Below are 17,920 nucleotides of genomic sequence, written 5' to 3'. Positions count from 1 at the left end.
TCTGTCCAGTTAGACAGAACAAGCGATTGAGACTCAATGTCACCTGCTTTGGTGCAAATGACAGTGACAACAGGTGACTCCTGGTAGCACGAGCCCATTCAGGACACACAGGTAGTCCAAGCCCTCCTGGACCTCCCATCACAAGAAGGTCTCCAGAGGAGGAGATACCAGGAGATGGGCCGTTACACGAGGAGAGCTGAGGGACCGTGTGCCAGTCAATGGCATCAATCCATTCATCATCCAGGAACTGCCTACACACTCAGGCCCCGTGAGGCCAGGTATTGTCCTGCACTAGGGGGGATGCCAGGGCCCACTATGCCAAAGGAAATTCTGACAATGGCTCTGAGGATTTCATCAGTAAATGGAATGGAAATGCCCATCACTAGCACAAGGCAGGAACGATGCCTAGCCAGGGCGCCAGTCCACTGCAGGTCCAAACAGCTGCCACCACCACCACCATTAGGGCCAATTAAGGGGTGCCAATCTGTCAAACCTACCTAGGATTCAGAATGTGGGAGGAAACCCCCAAAGACATGGGGAGAATACGCAAACGCCATACAGGGAGATGCCAACCTTGGTCTCCATGTTGTGAGGCAGCAGGCACTGCCACTTCACCATCAGTGCTGCCCAAGTGTGCTAAGGTACCAAATATTAACTGCTGCGGGGGCCCCCAGAGTTCATTTTAATGAAATTCTGTGTCATTTTAGGGGATATGGCGGTCAGTTTCGAGTCTTTGGAATGCCAATGTGAAGGGGTTGGTGGTCCTGTTCTCCGATTTACTATTAGGCTTGCAAAGAAGACGATGTCTGGGCAAAGAAAATGTCCACCCAACCACCAGGGAGAACATCCCAGCCCAGGCCTGTGAGTTTTCTTCATAAGGTGCCAGACACCTGCCACTCCTCAGCTGGGTGCTGCCAACCCTTCACTACTGCCACCTACTGGGCAGGCAAATCACTTCGGAGTCCTGTGGCTTGGAATTTTCATTTTTAAGTTATTTGACTTTCACTAATCCTGGATTAGCACATTCACGGCTCTGCCCAAGCACAATTGAATGAGAATCTCCTCGCCACCATGTTCTGCGCGTTGGGGTGAGCGCCCACTGCTTGCCAGCTCTCACCCGCACGGAGCTGCCCCTGTTACTTAAAGACAAAGCCAAACCCATCTGGGGTTTAAAAAGTCGCGGGGAGAAGATAAAGCGAGTGGCCGGGTCTGTCAAATGACGCGCTGACCGGCGGTCCCAGGAGCGCAATGCCAAGTGCCTCGAACTCGCAAAGGTCACACGATGAAGACTACGACTGAAAACCGCTGGAAAATGTCAGGTCATGTGACACGCTGGGGAGGCAGGTTGGCCCACGTGTGTGCGTTTGGCCTGCGACGGCCTGCGATGGCCTGGCACCTTGTCCTGGTGTGCCCAAGGATTACTGGGATTGGCTCCAGCTGTGCTGCGATTCTCATGAAGGGTTAGGAAGATGGATGGACGGACAACAAGAGTCCCAAATAAAATATCAACATGAGCAAGACAAGTAAAGCAGAAGCTCCACTGTAAAATCTCTCGGTCCAAATAAAACACTCGCCACTCTGCTGCTCTTGTTATCCCAAATGGATAATTGACGGAGTGGGCAAAAAAAAAAACAAAAAAAAACACACGAGTAAATCGGTCAAAAAATGAAGAGCGGAGGCCTGGAGGCCCAGGGGCCTGGGCGTGTGAACTGATCCTGCCGTCTGGCTCAGAGCCCAACCCAGGCGGCGTATTGAGTGTCCACAAACAATGGAGGCTCTCTCTCCGGCTCTTTCTTTCGCTTGATCTCTACAATTTCACCTTGGCAGCGCCAACAGACAGGCAGACAAAGGGAGAGGAGGGACGAGGACGGCGCACGTCCACACCGCCGACTCGTCAGCATTAGACTTCAGCTATAAGTGTTAGTGTCGAGGGTCTGCTTTACTAGAACAGAATATGTGGCCTGTAGGGGGCGCACACCTCAGGCACCACCACCACCACCACCACCAGGGTTCATTTTCGCCTGCCAAGACACACCATTCTCGCCCGCTTCTCATTCCTCTGCTCCTTCCAGGTGGGCTTCTCTTGTCCCACCTCCTCCCAAGTCCAACATCCTGAGATGTAATTCTGGACCCTGGGTCTGTAATTCCGGCGCTGGGACGCTGCACTCAGGACACACCCCCAGGACGGAAAACAAGGGAATCCCTTCCAAGTAGTGACCCCCTTGGTGACATCCTCCCGAACTACAAGTTCCATGCAACCCTGCGGGCATCCAAACTGGAGCCATGCCAAAGGAGCAGTGCCCCTTGACCCAGCTAGTATGGTATCGGCCCCTTTAATGTTTTTTGTCTCAGGTCACGTTTTGTTTTTTTAGCGGATTTTCATTTCAGGAAAGGAAATTTTCTCCAAATGCTTTCATCGTTTGCTGTTTCATGCCCAGTGCCACCGAGCCCCCCCACGCTCTCCAGTTTAATGTAAGTAGTTCTGGACCCTCAAACCTTCAATGAGGGGCCCGCTCTGCTATCTAACGTTATTAAACCTCGACGATGTCTCCCACCACCGCTGTCTGATGTAATGTAAGGAAATCTGGACATGTGAACCTCCCAGGGTGGACACCAAACATAAGGAAATCTCAAACGGGAGACCCCCACCTCACCAACCCCGTCAAGCCCCCCTTTTTAATCGATTTTTCCACCTCCCCACCCAGTCCTTGGTGAGTCTTCTGCTGGTCCACAAATCAAAAAGCTTCAAAGCTGCTGACCTGACCTACTTTGGGGGGGGTTGGGGGGGTTTGCCATCACTCTCAAGAAGCAGACCACCATCACCCCCCATCTCTTAAAGAAGCAGGGAGCAGCACCCATCTGGCTGCCCATCCCTAACAGCGTCCATCCTCCTTGGTAACACGGCGCCCTCCTCGCTGGCCGGGGTGCCAGTCTGTCCGAGTCCGTCACAAACGTTAGTCTCGTAGCCGTAGACATAACGGAAGGTTCGCTTTTATCCCGCATAAACGAACATCAATGGAACAGGAAGTTCAGATAAAAAGACGGATTGATGGCGTCACTCACAGCAACCATCCTGATGAAAAACGTGGAGCGTTGTACGGCGGACGCTCATCAAGTTTAAGGATAATCCGGTCTGGAATTCTCCAAGCTGTTGGTTGGCACTCGCCAGTAGGACGTCCATTTTCTTGTTGTTTCTGCAGAGTCCAGTGATGGCTTTACAGCAACACGTCTCCAAACGGGGTGCACAATTTGACAAGTGACAGTTGGGGTTGGGGGGTGCGGACCACCACACCCTGCGTTCGAATCGACGAGGTGCAGAAACACGACTATTGAGCACCCGTCAGACGAAGACGAGTCCTTCCCGGCCGCTGACCTTCACGGAGAGCTGATCTTCTGTGTCCTCCCAATTCGACCTTGGAAATTCCTGACATTTATAAAATGCCACCACACTTATCACTCGTGTCACCAGGGCCACAGGCTATTTCTGGGCTGCTCTCGTAAACACCTCCTGTGTGAGCCCAAGGCACGCGTGCTGGAAGGAGCTTCTATTACACGGGGGTGTGTGAAAGGCGCTATATAAAGACTGGCACACAGTGGCACACAGCACTACAGAAAACTGTAGATTGGGGGCTTGGTGGCACAGGGCCTTGCAACAAGGAAACCAGGGTTCAAGTCCTAGGTGGTCCCTCTGTGGAGTCTGCATGCTCTCCTCCCTGTGTCCCCAGGGGGTTTCCTCCCACCGTCCAAAGACAGGTGTAGTTAGAGTGTGACTAATGCACCCTGTGAGGATTGGCATCCCGTCCAGGTGTTGTTCCTGCCTTGTGCCCAATGACTGCTGGAACAGGCTTCAGCTGCCCCCCCGCAAGCCCAGCTCCAGATAAGCGGGTTAACAAAGTGGCTGGATGGCCGATTTGATTTGCAGCTGCTGTGACTTCAGAGTGTCCGACATGCTTGTGACATTTGCAGACCCCACTTAATTCAATTCAAGGTTGAGGCGGGCTGGAGCCGATCCCAGCAGTGCTGGGCACAAGGCAGGAGAGGAGAGGATGCCAGTCCACCACAGGGCTAATTCAGACACCATTTAATCTTTGGAGTGCAGCGTCACTAGGAAGTCACCCTGGGGTGGCCATTGGGATAAAGGACAAATGGTTTCACTGGTGGGCACTGCCCGCTCTTCACCCACACCCTTGTAAGGAAAGCCAACAGGGACTTGGGGGTTGTGAGGAGGAGAACAACCTGGGAGTGACCCTCTGCGGGCAACACTGGATCACCGAAGTGGCAAAACTACCAAGAATTCCACTTACATGAATCACGTCATTGGCGCGGAGTGGCAGACCACCAGTTGTCAAATCAAAACATTGCAGACCGACGGCAAAACCATAAAATAAACAAACAAACATCCATCTCCCACCTTAACACAGGGGCTTGAAAGTCAACACACAGAAATCTGAAGTCGTCCCACCGAACATCTCAAATCCTTCACCAATCAAAGTGGCCGGAGAGGACCAAAACCATGATGGAGAAGCGTACCGACCTCGCCAGTACTGGCAGGCACGATGGAGGGGCAGGCAGGGACATCGAGAGCAGTCGGAGCAAAGCCAGAAGTGCCATCAGGACGCTAAATGACGTGTGGAGGTGACCTCAGTACAGCCGAGGCTTTACCAGAGCGGCGTATGGATCAGAATGGTGGCAGATGACAGAAGGAGACATCTCCAAAGTGTCCACATCCCACACCGGCAGCCGGAGGAGAATCCTTCACATTTCACTGCTCACCTGATTCAGTCAAGAGACCATGGACACCATTGGCAGAAGATGAGGATGGACTGGGCACATCAGAGGAGAGACAGACTTCGGCAAAAGGGCAGCCGAAGAACACCTGAACGGACTGTGGAAAAAGAAGTGAAGAGCACCAACCACAGCTGGGCCACCATACAGACACCTGCCCAAGACAGACGCACGTGGAGGACCACCATACCACCTGACATAGTGGGCAATAGCAGTCCATCCATCCATCCATCCATCCATTATCCAACCCGCTATATCCTAACTACAGGGTCACGGGGGTCTGCTGGCACCAGTCCCAGCCAACACAGGGCACAAGGCAGGAAACAAACTCCGGGCAGGGTGCCAGCCCACTGCAGGGCACACACACACACACACACACTAGGGACAATTTAGAATCGCCAATGCACCTAACCGGCATGTCTTTGGACCGAGGGAGGAAACTGGAGCACCCGGAGGAGACCCACGCAGACACGGGGAGAACATGCAAACTCCACACAGGGAGCTCCACCTGGGTCTCCTAACTGCGAGGCAGCAGCGCTACCCACTGTGCCACCATGCCACCAGGCAATAGCAGTAGTATAAAAAAAAAATAAATACACGCCGGTTCTATCAACCTTAATGAAGGGACGAGTGTCTGTGTGTCTCTCTGTGTGTCAGTCGGATTGCGGTGTCTCTGATATTCCAAAAGATGGCGCATCACAAATGCTTCAAGTAATAAAACACACTGCATTTATCATTCCAACAGATGGTGCATCCTAAACATTAATACCATTTTTAAGAATCCCATAATGGGTAGATATATATGAAAGTCAATATGGAAAGGAATTATATGCAACAGAGCTGTACGTAACAGGGACACATGCACTGCATTTGTCTTTCCAACAGGTGGTACTTCACAAACATTAACACTGCTTTTACGAATCCCATATTGAATGGCACATAACAGAGACGTATTAATTGCATTTATCATTTCAACAGATGGTGCATCCCAAGGATTTATAGTCCTGCATTTTATGACTACAAATGTTTGTGATGCACCATCTGTTGGAATGACAAATGCAATGCATTTTATTACTACACGCATTACAAAATACATTCCAATGAATGGTGCACTGCAAACGTTAACACCAAGGTGTATGTCGAGTGTTTGGATTTCAGCCCGACTTAAACATGTAGCACAGCTAATATATTTTAAAAATGCCTGCCACTCAAACTGCACTCTGTAGAGGCAATGGCGATAACGACAGAAACGAGGCAAGGATTTACTCCATGTGTGCCTACTGAGAGAGCTGCCAAGGCCCACCTGTCGCAGACACTGAATAATATTTTTTTTTTGAAGCTGTCTAATGCGGTTTGCCCCCACAATTCCTTTAAATAACCTCCATGACCTAAGGTGTCCTCTTCTCTTCTGCCTTCTGGATGCCTTAGAGGTCCAACGCCAGGTGTAGCACAATGATCAGACATCCTGAAGCACGAATGTCGCGGATCAAAAATAGGACTGGGCCTTCACGGTACGGAGATGAGTAAGCACTTGAATGAATGAGTGGTCACATGTAGGTTTGGAGGCAGACAGGCAGATTTGAAAGGCACTATATAGTGGACAGCACTTTATTTGTTCCAAGGGGGCATTTAGCTTTGCTCAGGAGCTCAAGGAATAGAGGAAACCCACTCGGATACTGGGAGAACATGCAAGCTTTACGAACCCTGGAACTCGTATTGAGATGCAGCAGTGAATTAGTGTAAAAAACATTCCAACAGGGGGCGCAAATACATTTGTCTGAGCGATCATTTAAAAGAATTTGGAGGCATACAAATGTATTTATGACCCCGAAGCAGATGTTGCTGGTCATGTGTAAATATCTGAACGAGTCTCATCTGGGCCTTCACGTCTGTAATTTTGGCTTTTCTTTTCTACCCCCAGTGTAAATCTTAGAATAATGAAGAAGTCTTTTTGGTTTAAGCCACGTTGAAGTCCGAGATGCCAGCCATTAAACATCAGGCCCCTCCAGCCTGGCTGCCAATCCGGATTACATAAATAACCGTGTAACCAAATTACAGTTTCAGAAAACGGGTCGGGAACGGCGAGCCCCTGAAAGATGCCTGGGAGATGCCGCTGCCGCAGCGGATGAGCGCCTTGCTGTCGCGAAGGACTCGATGACCCTTTTGACATTGAGATTATCTGACGCCAGGAATCCGAGCGCAAGTGACAGGCGTCGATTTTCCATTCAGTGATAAAAAAAAATGGACAGATATGACGAGCGGGGCGGTGGGGGGGTTTGGGGGCTCAGCTGCAGTTTAGATAGTCGATCGGGTCTGACTGAGACCCCCTTCACCCGCCCCGATTACTCAGCAAGTCTGCAATGCGGACACGGAAGCCCCGGGCTGTTCGGATCGCAGTGGCCAGTGGTCTGCAGGTTCGCTCATCCTGCACGCCGGTGGTGGTGGGCTGGGCTGGACTGGACTGGGGTGGGGGGTTGTGGTTTGAGCAGATGCGCACCTAATCAGGTTACACCTGCTGCCCTTTTTTTTTTTTTAGCGATTTGCATTTCTGTTTCGGAGGCTGTGTGAAATAACGCCATTGCGTCGTCACGGAGCCAGGAAGCGCTGTTGCTCCTCAGTCGCCTTGGCAATTCGGGTGCATCCCACTGCGTGCGCCGGTGAACATGCAAAGGGCTCTTAGAGCAAAAAAAAAATACATATATATATTATATATCTACGATACACATCGACAAGCACCGGGAGGATTCGCTCACGTACCTTGGGGTCCTTCTCGTAATAATACTGCTGGGTTCGAATCCATCTGCCCACCAGGTGATCCCGCACGGTGTGCGCCAGGGCGAAATAATAATCTCGGGGGGTCGAGACGATCCTGTCTTTGACGAGGGTGAAGTGCAAATGCCGGTTGAAGGACTTCTTGATTTCGGCCACATCTCCCACGCCGGTGATGCCCCTCACGCTGATCTGCTTTCTTTTCTCGCTGTCGGTTAACGGTTTCGCCATCTCGGCAATCCGCGCAAGAGCAACGCACAGCTGAAAACTTTTCAACAGGGGCTGAGACTGGCGACCGAGTAGAAGGTGATCGGCTTTAGCATCAGTGACACACCCCCGTGTCTGCGGGACGTCAGAGAGGCTCTTGGCGATTAAAGGGGCCGCGCGCACGTAACGTGTACGAGCGCGTGCGCTCTCTCGGACAAACACCCTTGAGCGCTTTGCTCGATTTATCACTCTGGGACGGTGGGCTTCAAGCCAGTGTCTCCATTATTAACGATAATAGAGCATAGTGGGCAGATCTGATTTTAATTGTCTTCTGTTTTCATCTCTTCTTCAAACAAAGACGAGACGCAGAGCAGACCTCACTGGCTCCTGAGTCGCTCATACAACATCTGAAAAATACCAACCAGCTCAGGGCAACAAAATGTTTAAATAGTGACCTCATAAAATGGAAGTGACTGAGCGGCAGAGTGAGAACACAAACATTAAATATTGGTTGTCGTTAAGAGCTAAATTAGAAAGGGATGAAGCAGATTTGGGAAGGGGGATTGGAGTTGTCTCCAACTTCGATCTCAGAGCGCGACTGTGGCTGCAGGTTTTCATTCTAACCCTCTTCTTAATGAGTGGCCAGTCTTGCCTGCTAATGAATTCTTTGGCCTGAATTTTAATTGACTTCCTATCAGTGGCGTAGCTAGGGGCAGGCGGAGGGTCCGGCATTATTGGCCAAAAGGCTCAGTACAGTTCGTGTGTAAGCAGCGGGGTTCGGAAAAATATCACTCATGAATGGAAAAAGTCAAATTCTCTGATTTTTTTTTTTTTTTTAAAAAATCATTTTCACACTGTCCTTCATGTGATTAGTGCGGCAATGCGCGGTATCAGCGTGTGCTCCTCCTGCTTCTCTCTCTCTCCTGTGACGGCATCAGACACAGAAGTTGAAATTTAGGAGACAATAACAAAAATAAACAGAAACGTTACACCGAGAAGATGCTCTAGGAAGATAAACAACTCATTTATAATTTCGTTTCGTTATAAATCTGAATGCGTTCTTGTTCTGCGCAGAAAACATGCTCACCTATCACTTGTACACCAGACTGCTTCTCGTTATTGCAGCGTAATTTTGTTAAACTAATAATTCGAACACTTAGGCTTATCAGTGCGTCTATGCTATATTCTTGTCTAGTTAGTGCCTATAAAAAACGTGAAAAATGATTGCTGTTTCTCTATATATGAATAAATCTATGCAAAATGTATCTTAATTTTTCTCAATACGTCATTTGAATTTTCTATTTAAATAGGTTAACACATTCAGATATGTTGGAGGGCAGCAAATTGAACTACCGCCCCGTCCCGAGCGGCACGAACTCGAGCTACGCCACTGCTCCCTATTAAAGACTTGGACCCCTTGATTCCACTTAATTAATTAATTAATGAGACAAAAACAAATGAGCAGCTAACATGTCCCCATCATACAATATCTGCTCTCTCTATATATAAAATCCTAAGCCTAGAAGTGCAATGATTTTAGGTCACGCTTTAAATCGGACTTATTTTAAAACCTACATATATATGTTTGGTATTCTTCTTTTCAGAATTTATCAAACTTTAATGTGATGTTGTGAGATCTTCAGGCTCTTATTTCGTTTTTAAATTATAAAAGAACACACATCCCGACATAGATGCCAAGAGATTTAGCCACGCCCAGGGCTGGAAATAAAAGACAAAGAGTAGGACAGCAGCTGTACAGGCTTTTAAATGTTTGAAGTGTTGCGCGAGATCACACAGCACAGTGGCAGCAGCCGATAGAGCAAAGAGGAGGTCAAAAAAACAAATCGGTATTTGTTTCACAGTTTAAGAGGGGGTTTCGGAGGAGCGACTGCCTTGGGGTGTGTTTAGCACCCCTCTTCACGACGCAAAGTGGCTGGCGAGCGAACCCCCTAGTATGAAAATAAAATAAAAAAAAAAGGTGGAGGTCTGAGAAGCACAAGACATTTTGATGGAGCTCTTAGTAAAAACGATGCAGAATGAGGGCAGCAACAACAAGAATCGACTTCTTATTAAGAAACTGGTTGGAGTCCGAGGCCAGACATGGCTGCTCATCTGTTGGCTCAACCAGCTTCACATCTCGTTTCTGTTTGGGTTCCATTTAAGGCAGGGGGTCCTCAATCACGGGCCTGCAGGTTTCTAGTTTCCTAATTAGAAAGCGCTCCATGCTGATCATGAAACTTGGTATTGATCTGTTTAGCTTGTCAATACTTGCGTTCAATCCAAGAGCAATTTGATTTGCACTGTGGAGTTTCCTTCTCTGAGAACGTATCCAAGTGTTTTGTGGACCAGAATAGATTTAAACTTTATGCTCCTTCCAGTTTCCCTCTCATTCATTTTTTTATCGCAGATACTTCATGTTAAGCACGAGAGCTGCTGGTTTTTTGGTTCTCTGCATCTCATTATTAACTTATGTCTGATTTAAAAAATAGGCAACAATTAAAACTAAAAAATCTAACAGGCAATTAAGGGTTCTGAACGGTAACAGGCAAGAGAACTAAAATTAAGCCCAAAAAACATACTGTTTTAGTAGTAAATACAAGGTTTCTAATTAAGAAACTGGTTAAAGTAAAAACCTGCAGCCATAGCAGCCCCCCAGGACTGAAATTGAGGACCCCTGAACTACAAAGGAACTAAAATTTGTCTTTGATGAATAAAGGCCTCTAATAAGGCATAGTGTTAAACACCAACTATCATTATCAGCAAGGACTGAGTTCTAATTAGGACACTGACTGGAATGAAAACCCGTGGCCCTCCAGGACCGTGATTGAGGACCCCTGATTTAAGGGAAAAAAAACCCAAAACAAAGCAATTCAGAGGGCCGGGTGTTAAAAAAACAAGTCAATAAAAATAAAAGGAAGTTAATTAGCGTCAAACGGCGGACACTAATTAAGGAATGGGTTGGAATGAAAACTGGCAGCCACTGTGGCCCTCCAGGAGCAGAATCTGGAGACTTGTGTGTTAAAAGTGGTAGGCTTAAAGCTGGGATGTCCAACTCCGGTCCTGGTGGGCTGCAGTGGCTGCAGGTTTTCATTCTAACCATCTTCTTAATAATTAGTGAGTCTTTTTTTCTGCTGTTTTGCCTACGTTTTAATTGACATGACTCGGACCCCTTAGTTGTTTCGTTTTTCCTTAATGTGCAGGCAAACAAATAATGAAACACAAAACAAGCTCACCTGAAAATAAAGAAAGGTGAAGGTCTCGGTCATGTTGGTCTGCTCAGGTCACCCAAACATCTTGACGGTGGTTTTAGAAAAAACAGAAAATCAACAGATGAGAGCAGCAACAAGTCCTGATATTGAATAATGGCTTTCATTAACTGCGATGATCGGCTTCTCATTAAGGAAATGGTTGGAGTGAAATTGCTGGAGTTTGATGTTCCAGTTTAGTTACTCATCCGTCGGCCCGTTTCACGTCTCATTTCTGTTTGGCTGCCATTTAATGAAGAAAAGAGTCAGATGCGCGCTGGTGACTTGGATTTGTGGACCCTGAGTTGGCCCCTCCCTGAACAAGTCTTGTTCCGACACTGCCCCCCGCGCCCCCTCGTTTTAACTGCAGCACTATGCCGGCTTTCTCGTAGCCAAATCCATTTGACACCACAATGTGCAGTAAATTATCGCACTTGTTTTTATGACATTTAAATGTGCCATTATACGGGATGGAGTTTGTGATTTGTTTTCTTACGTCATACTAGTATATTGCTTGTATGCTTTTTTTATTTTGAACAAAATGAGTTGTATAAAAATATTGTGATCATATAATGAAGATATGATAAAGCAACAATAACATTTCTAATTTAGATTGATGGCATTTATCCTGCAAAGGAAAGGAGCCATATAAACAAACCAGTGTGTTTCTTCGTGCCGGTCCCAAGCTCGGAGAAATGGGGAGGGTTACGTCAGGAAGGGCATCCGGTGTACAATTCTGCCAAATCAATATGTGGACAAGGTGATCCGCTGTGCAAACCCCTAACAGGAGCAGCCGAAAGAAGACGATAAACAATTTATTAATGTGTCCTGAATGTGGCTCCTATCACGTGACACGCATGCTCAGACAGTGTGATACTCTAATGCCCAGAGCTCGAGCCTCTCTGAGCAAACCGTTTTATCCTCTGTCCAGCTTCTGTAGCACCGCCTAGACCCCCATGTCAAGTGCAGGGCTTACACCGACAACAGTCGTTACAATAAAGCATCGGAACACACCGGCAGATTGTTAATATTACCGAACGGGGAAAACACATTCGACAGGAAATCCCGCAGCCTCTGGAGAACAGACTGAGGACTCGACGTTCCTGACCCTGTACTGCCATCTTGCGGAGAAACACAGACGGTACACCAATCAGACGAGACGACTCGAGACGACTCGAGAGCGCCGGCCATAAGCGGAGCACAACAACAGGGTTCTTTTCAGTGGCTGAGCCAAGAAGTCTTTTTATGTGCTAGTAGGTGTATGGCAGAGTCAGGGTCTCAAATATTTATATATATTGTTGAGGGATGGCTAACATCTTTACCCGGCCGGGTCACCTCCTTAAAGGAAGGACAGGGGAAGGTGGCTTTTGAAGGGTGCCATCTCCCCCAAACTGTCGTCTGGTAGCCCCTCTGGGTTGCAATGGTGCCTCAGATTTGCACAGTGCTGTTTAGTAATTGGTACTTGTCAGCTGTTAGGTTCTGGGGGGTCCTGCAGGAATTGCTGAGCTTCCACCTTACCCAGAAGTGCTCCTGGGTCACAATTATGAGACACCAAAAGTACTCCTGGGATTCTGAATAAAAGGAGCTGCCTCACTCCATTTGGAGGGCCCGAGTCGTGAGGAGGAAGACAAGGCTTGCGTGAGGAGAAGTGGAGGCTGTGACTGGAAGAAAAGGAAGGCAAAAGGCGGAGAGCTTTGATTGTAGCGTTTATTGTGCTTTTGTACTGTGGCTCTGCACGGGGAAACTATTGGAACGTGTATCCCATCTGTAAATAAATACTTGTGTTTGTGCTGGACTTGTACCGGTGCCCCCTGGTGGTCACAATATATACAGTCTATACACACACACATATATTACACACACTTATTCTGTATAATATGCCATATATACAATATACACAACGTGCAGTGTAATGCATTCCCACTTCAAAACAGCTTGTTGTGCGCCTTATACAACTTCTTGTATTAGAAATTTGTTAGTTTTTTCGCATACCCCTTGGGGGGTCAGCCATTGTACAGCAGCCCCTGGAGCAATTACAGGTCAAGGACTTGTCAAGGGCCCAGCAGAGTAGGATCTCTTTTGGCAGTGACTGGATACCAGCACAGATCCTTAGCCTCAGAGCCACCACTCCACCCATTCATCCACCATCCTCCTAATCAGCGTATCCAGGTCAGGATATCATCAGGTGTGGGGCCGTCTCTAGGCTTAGGGCTCCATGCCCAAGAGGGGTGTCAAAAAGTCGTTCAGATATGCCAATGTAAATGAGGGGCTCTGTTTTGGATGCCTCTTTTGGGGTGCTTGCAACCAAGTCTACCTAGGGGCGTAATGTACCCTTAAGCTGGCACTAATTTGGAGCAAAGGCAGGAAGATCGCCTGGACAGCTGAAGCCCTTGCCCGACTGGGACGCCGCTGTACTGAAAGGACCCAGGGAGAGAGCTTATCCAGGACATTATCACCCCCAGAGCGTTAAGAGGGCAGCCCCCTTGGCTTGCAGCAGGGCCACTGGTTTGGAGTTTTGAAGCTCCACCCTGCTGGGGTCCGGGGCCACCACCAGGGGGTGCCTGGACGATTGCTGAGCCCTTGGTTGCAGCACTTCTGTCACACCTGGAAGTTCTGCCAAAAGAAGGCCATTGGACACCTGGAACACTTCTGGGTGTCCGCTACAAGGAGCCAGTGGCCATTACTCCAGGATTCAGAGTCGGGAGGAGGTGGACAAAGCTTGCTGGAGGAAGAGGAGGAGGAGGAGGAGTGGAGGCAAAGAGAGAGAAGAAAAAGAGAAGAAGTGTGTTTAATGCTCTGTATTGTGCTGGAGAATGTGCTGTACTGGTGGGAAACATGGAATAAAAAAAACAAATAAAAGTGTGTGCTGAACGCAGGAGCGCCCTCTGCAGGCCACAACAGGTGAACACACACACACACACACACATCGGGTGTCAACTATGCAATGCCAATGCTCCCTCTTAAAAATCCAGATGTCAGAATGGTTCTTCTGAGCAATACCAGAGGGGAACCATCCTCATGAAGATTCCAGAAAGACCCTTTTATTTATTTTCCCTCAAAACATGAACTTATGGGGATGTTCAGTTTATGCATTTAATTTAATTAAATGGTTGTGTTTTCTGTTAAGTTTTACTTAATCTTTTCTAGTTTCATTGACTTAAACATTTTAAGTGTTACACAAACACAATTAATTTCTGTTGAAACAAGGCAATCCGATTATTTTTTTTCAACAAGAGGAAACGGCCCCCCATAGTCCCTAGAATTGCCGGGGATGGTATTGGGCAGCTGATGAGCAGTCACTGATCTCAGCCTAACTTGGTGCTTGTGGTTTTCCCCAAAAAGTTCAGTTTTTACCTCATCATACCAGACAATCTTTATCCTTCTGCTCTCAAGAGTCCTTTATATGCCATTTGGCAAACTCCAAGTGGGAGTCGGGCACAGCTCTCTAAACACCTGACTGATAGAGTGCTGCTGAGACGGTCATTCTTCCAACAGGTTCTAGCATTCTTCTGAAGCTCTGTTAGAATGACCAGTGGGTTTGTGGTTACATCCTTGACCAAAGCCACACTTACCTGATTACTCAGTTTGGCCAGATGGCCAGCTCTACGAAGAGTCCAGGTAGTTACAGGCATCTTCCATTTAGCAATTCTTGATGCCACTGTGCACTTGGAAACACTCAAAGCTTTAGAAATGCCTTAATCCCCTTCCTCTGATCTCTGCCTAACCACAGTTTGACCGTAGAGGTCTACACAGAGTTCACCGAACTTCATGGCTTGTTATTTGTCCTGACGTGCAGGGTGAACTGTGAGGCCTTTTATACGCAGATACAAATGTGCCTCCCTAAACACCAGCCAATCAATGCAGTCTGACAGCTGGTGGACACCAGTCAAGTTCGGGACACATCACTGGGAGAAATAAAGCAAACCTGAGTGCAATCTGGAGGGCCACAGCAAAGGGTCTGAACACTTCAAGAGATGATAGATAGATAGATATGAAAGGCGTTATATAATAGATAGATAGATAGATAGATAGATAGATAGATAGATATGAAAGGCGTTATATAATAGATAGATAGATAGATAGATAGATAGATAGATAGATAGATAGATAGATAGATATGAATGGCGCTATATGATAGATAGATAGATAGATATATGAATGATATGATAGATAGATAGATATGAAAGGTGCTATATAATAGATACATGAGAAAGATGCTATATGATAGATAGATAGATAGATAGGAACCACACTATATAACAGACAGACAGACATGAAAGTCACTATATAATACATAAACATAATGAACTTTATTTATTTTGAAGGACATTTTGTTTTTTTACAGAAGCTCACTGCATGAACAAATAAACAAATGTTGATATTAATGAGCCCCAATTGTTTTCTTGGCACACTTATGCTGAATAATTTATTGGCTGAAAGTCCTCCGTGTTAAGTGTGTCACACATAGGATGTACTGCATTGTCCATAATGGCTGACAGTTTTGTTTTCAGTCTCTACTGCCTCCAGAGGGCGCCCTTTAACGGTGCCTTCCCTTTTAATTAGTTTAATGATTTGGTGACGTCACTGGAGTAGCACACCACAGTGTAGAGCATTGCACTGGCCATCCCAGAGTTATAGAATATGTGAAGGATGTCACTAAACACAATAAAGGGATACAATCTTCAAAAAATAAAAATAAATAATAATAATAATAAAAATAAAAGTCAGTTCTGCATTTCTTTATGAAAACATACTTTCACTTTGTTGTGATGAATGATTTAGTGTAGAATGATGGGCAAAAATGGCAAATGTATCAGTTTCTAATGAATGTACAACATAATGAAGTGCACAGAAGGCATCTTAATATTTCCTGAATCCACTGTATGTCACACATGTAAGCTACATACATGGTCAGTAGTCATAATTAAGCTTTACGGAGTTGTGGGAATGATAACAACATTAACCGTTTCCTTCTGCTCTCTAGTAAGTATGCATGTTAATAATAAAACTTGATGAAACAACAGCCACGTCCTCCCCGTCGGCCCGCAGGAGCCCCACCGTCACTGCCTACAGTTAGGCCATTGGATTCCCTGCGCACTCCTACTGCTTTACGGGACTGAAGTTGGTTACATTCACCAACTGAGGTGGAACGGAAAATCCAAATAAGTAGCTGGAGATTAAACAGCAAACTTCAGCCTCATCGTTGCTTCTGGAGGACGAAGTTTCAGAAAATGGATGAAGTGCAATATGGTATGATGGTCAATGAGACCTCCAAGGCCGATTTACAACTTAAACCCGTGTGGGCAGCGGCTGTGCCCATAGAAATACAGTACAGGCCAAAAGTTTGGACACACCTCCTCCTCATTCAATGTGTTTTCTTTATTTTCATGACCATTTACATTGGTAGATTCTCACTGAAGGCATCAAAACTCTGAATGAACACATGTGGAGTTATGTACTTAACAAAAAACAGGTGAAATGACTGAAAACATGTTTTATATTCTAGTTTCTTCAAAACTCTGATTACTGCTTTGCACACTCTTGGCATTCTCTCAATGAGCTTCAACAGGTAGTCACCTGAAATGGTTTTCACTTCACAGGTGTGCCTCATCAGGGTTATTTAGTGGGATTTCTTGCTTTATCAATGGGGTTGGGACCAGCAGTTGTGTTGTGCAGAAGGCAGGTTAGTTGGACGATCATTTATTTTTCAACAGGACAATGACACCAAACACACCTCCAGGCTGTGTAAGGGCTACTTGACCAAGAAGGAGAGTGATGGAGTATTGTAGATGGTCATGAAAATAAAGAAAACACATTGAATGAGGAGGTGGGTCCAAACATTTGGCCTGTACTGTACATAGATAGACTCCACATTCACTGTGTTGCCCAGTCGACACGATACATCAGTGAGTCCACCATATTGCGAGTGGCAAAAGTGCCATTTAAACTAATACAGGTAGATGTGGAAAACGGGTTTTCTGATAAAAAAACGTTTAAAACAGTATCGTTTACATACAACAGATTTTGATGAATCGTTTAAATGCAATTATTTATATCCATTTATACATTAATAATGACAATTATTATATAATAATAATTATTATTATAAAATAATTCCTCCCATATAAGTAACATTTCTCGGACTGCCTTCTTCCATCTCCGAATCATTTCTAGACTTCGTCCTGTTCTTATGCAACACAGTACAGAAGTATTGGTTAATGCCCAAGTCACCTCACGTATAGATTACTGTAATGCTATTCTATCTGGCATCCCATAAAAACGTATCCATCGCTTACAACTTCTTCACAATTCTGCTGCCAGGATAATAACCTGCTGTTGTAAATCCACTGAACACGTCACACTGATTCTCTCTCAACGTCACTACAGAATACGACACACAATCCCGCTCTGAACATTTAAATCTCTCCACACCTCGCTGACCTCCTCCAGACTGGCACTCCTCTCCTCACTCAGATCCTCATCTGCAGCTCCGCTTTCTGTGCCACATGTCAGACTCTGTGCTATGTGAGCTCGAGCGTCTCTCCTGGTGCTCCTCCACTCAGGAATTCTCTTCCCTCTCATATCCAGCAGCTCAATTCAATAACACATTTTAAAACTGCCCTCTAAACTTATCTTTTCAAACTGGCATATCAATTGTGAATTTTGCACTGTTACTGTCAGTTATCTTTGTTTGTTTGCTAATTATTGCTTTTTGATTTAGCATTCTCTTGTTTTAATTTTACTAATGTTGTTTAATTTTATTGTAAGGTGACCTTGAGTGCTAAGATTATAAAATGGGATTTTCTAATGGCCAGATATAAACAAAACAATTGTTCAGCCTTACCTATGAAATGTAATCCCCCGGAATCTGCTTTGGAGCGTACAGCGGTTTGTACAATTCCAAGCAGCACATG

At 46.3% G+C, this 17,920-nt stretch overlaps 1 protein-coding gene across 1 annotated transcript in view; it reads right to left on the bottom strand.

The window, feature by feature from the left end:
• The window catches only part of pygb (phosphorylase, glycogen; brain), a 48,812-nt gene extending 40,930 nt beyond the window's left edge, over positions 1-7,882 (bottom strand). Inside the window, exon 1 of the mRNA XM_039739100.1 lies at positions 7,543-7,882. Within this exon, the coding sequence (XP_039595034.1) occupies positions 7,543-7,785 (243 nt within the window). The 5' untranslated portion in view covers positions 7,786-7,882. The remainder of the gene's footprint in view (positions 1-7,542) is intronic.
• Positions 7,883-17,920: the final 10,038 nt, after the last annotated feature.

This window comes from Polypterus senegalus, chromosome 16, assembly GCF_016835505.1.
Source record: "Polypterus senegalus isolate Bchr_013 chromosome 16, ASM1683550v1, whole genome shotgun sequence".
Classification (NCBI taxonomy): domain Eukaryota; kingdom Metazoa; phylum Chordata; class Cladistia; order Polypteriformes; family Polypteridae; genus Polypterus; species Polypterus senegalus.
This window is presented reverse-complemented; position numbering and strand designations above follow the sequence as displayed.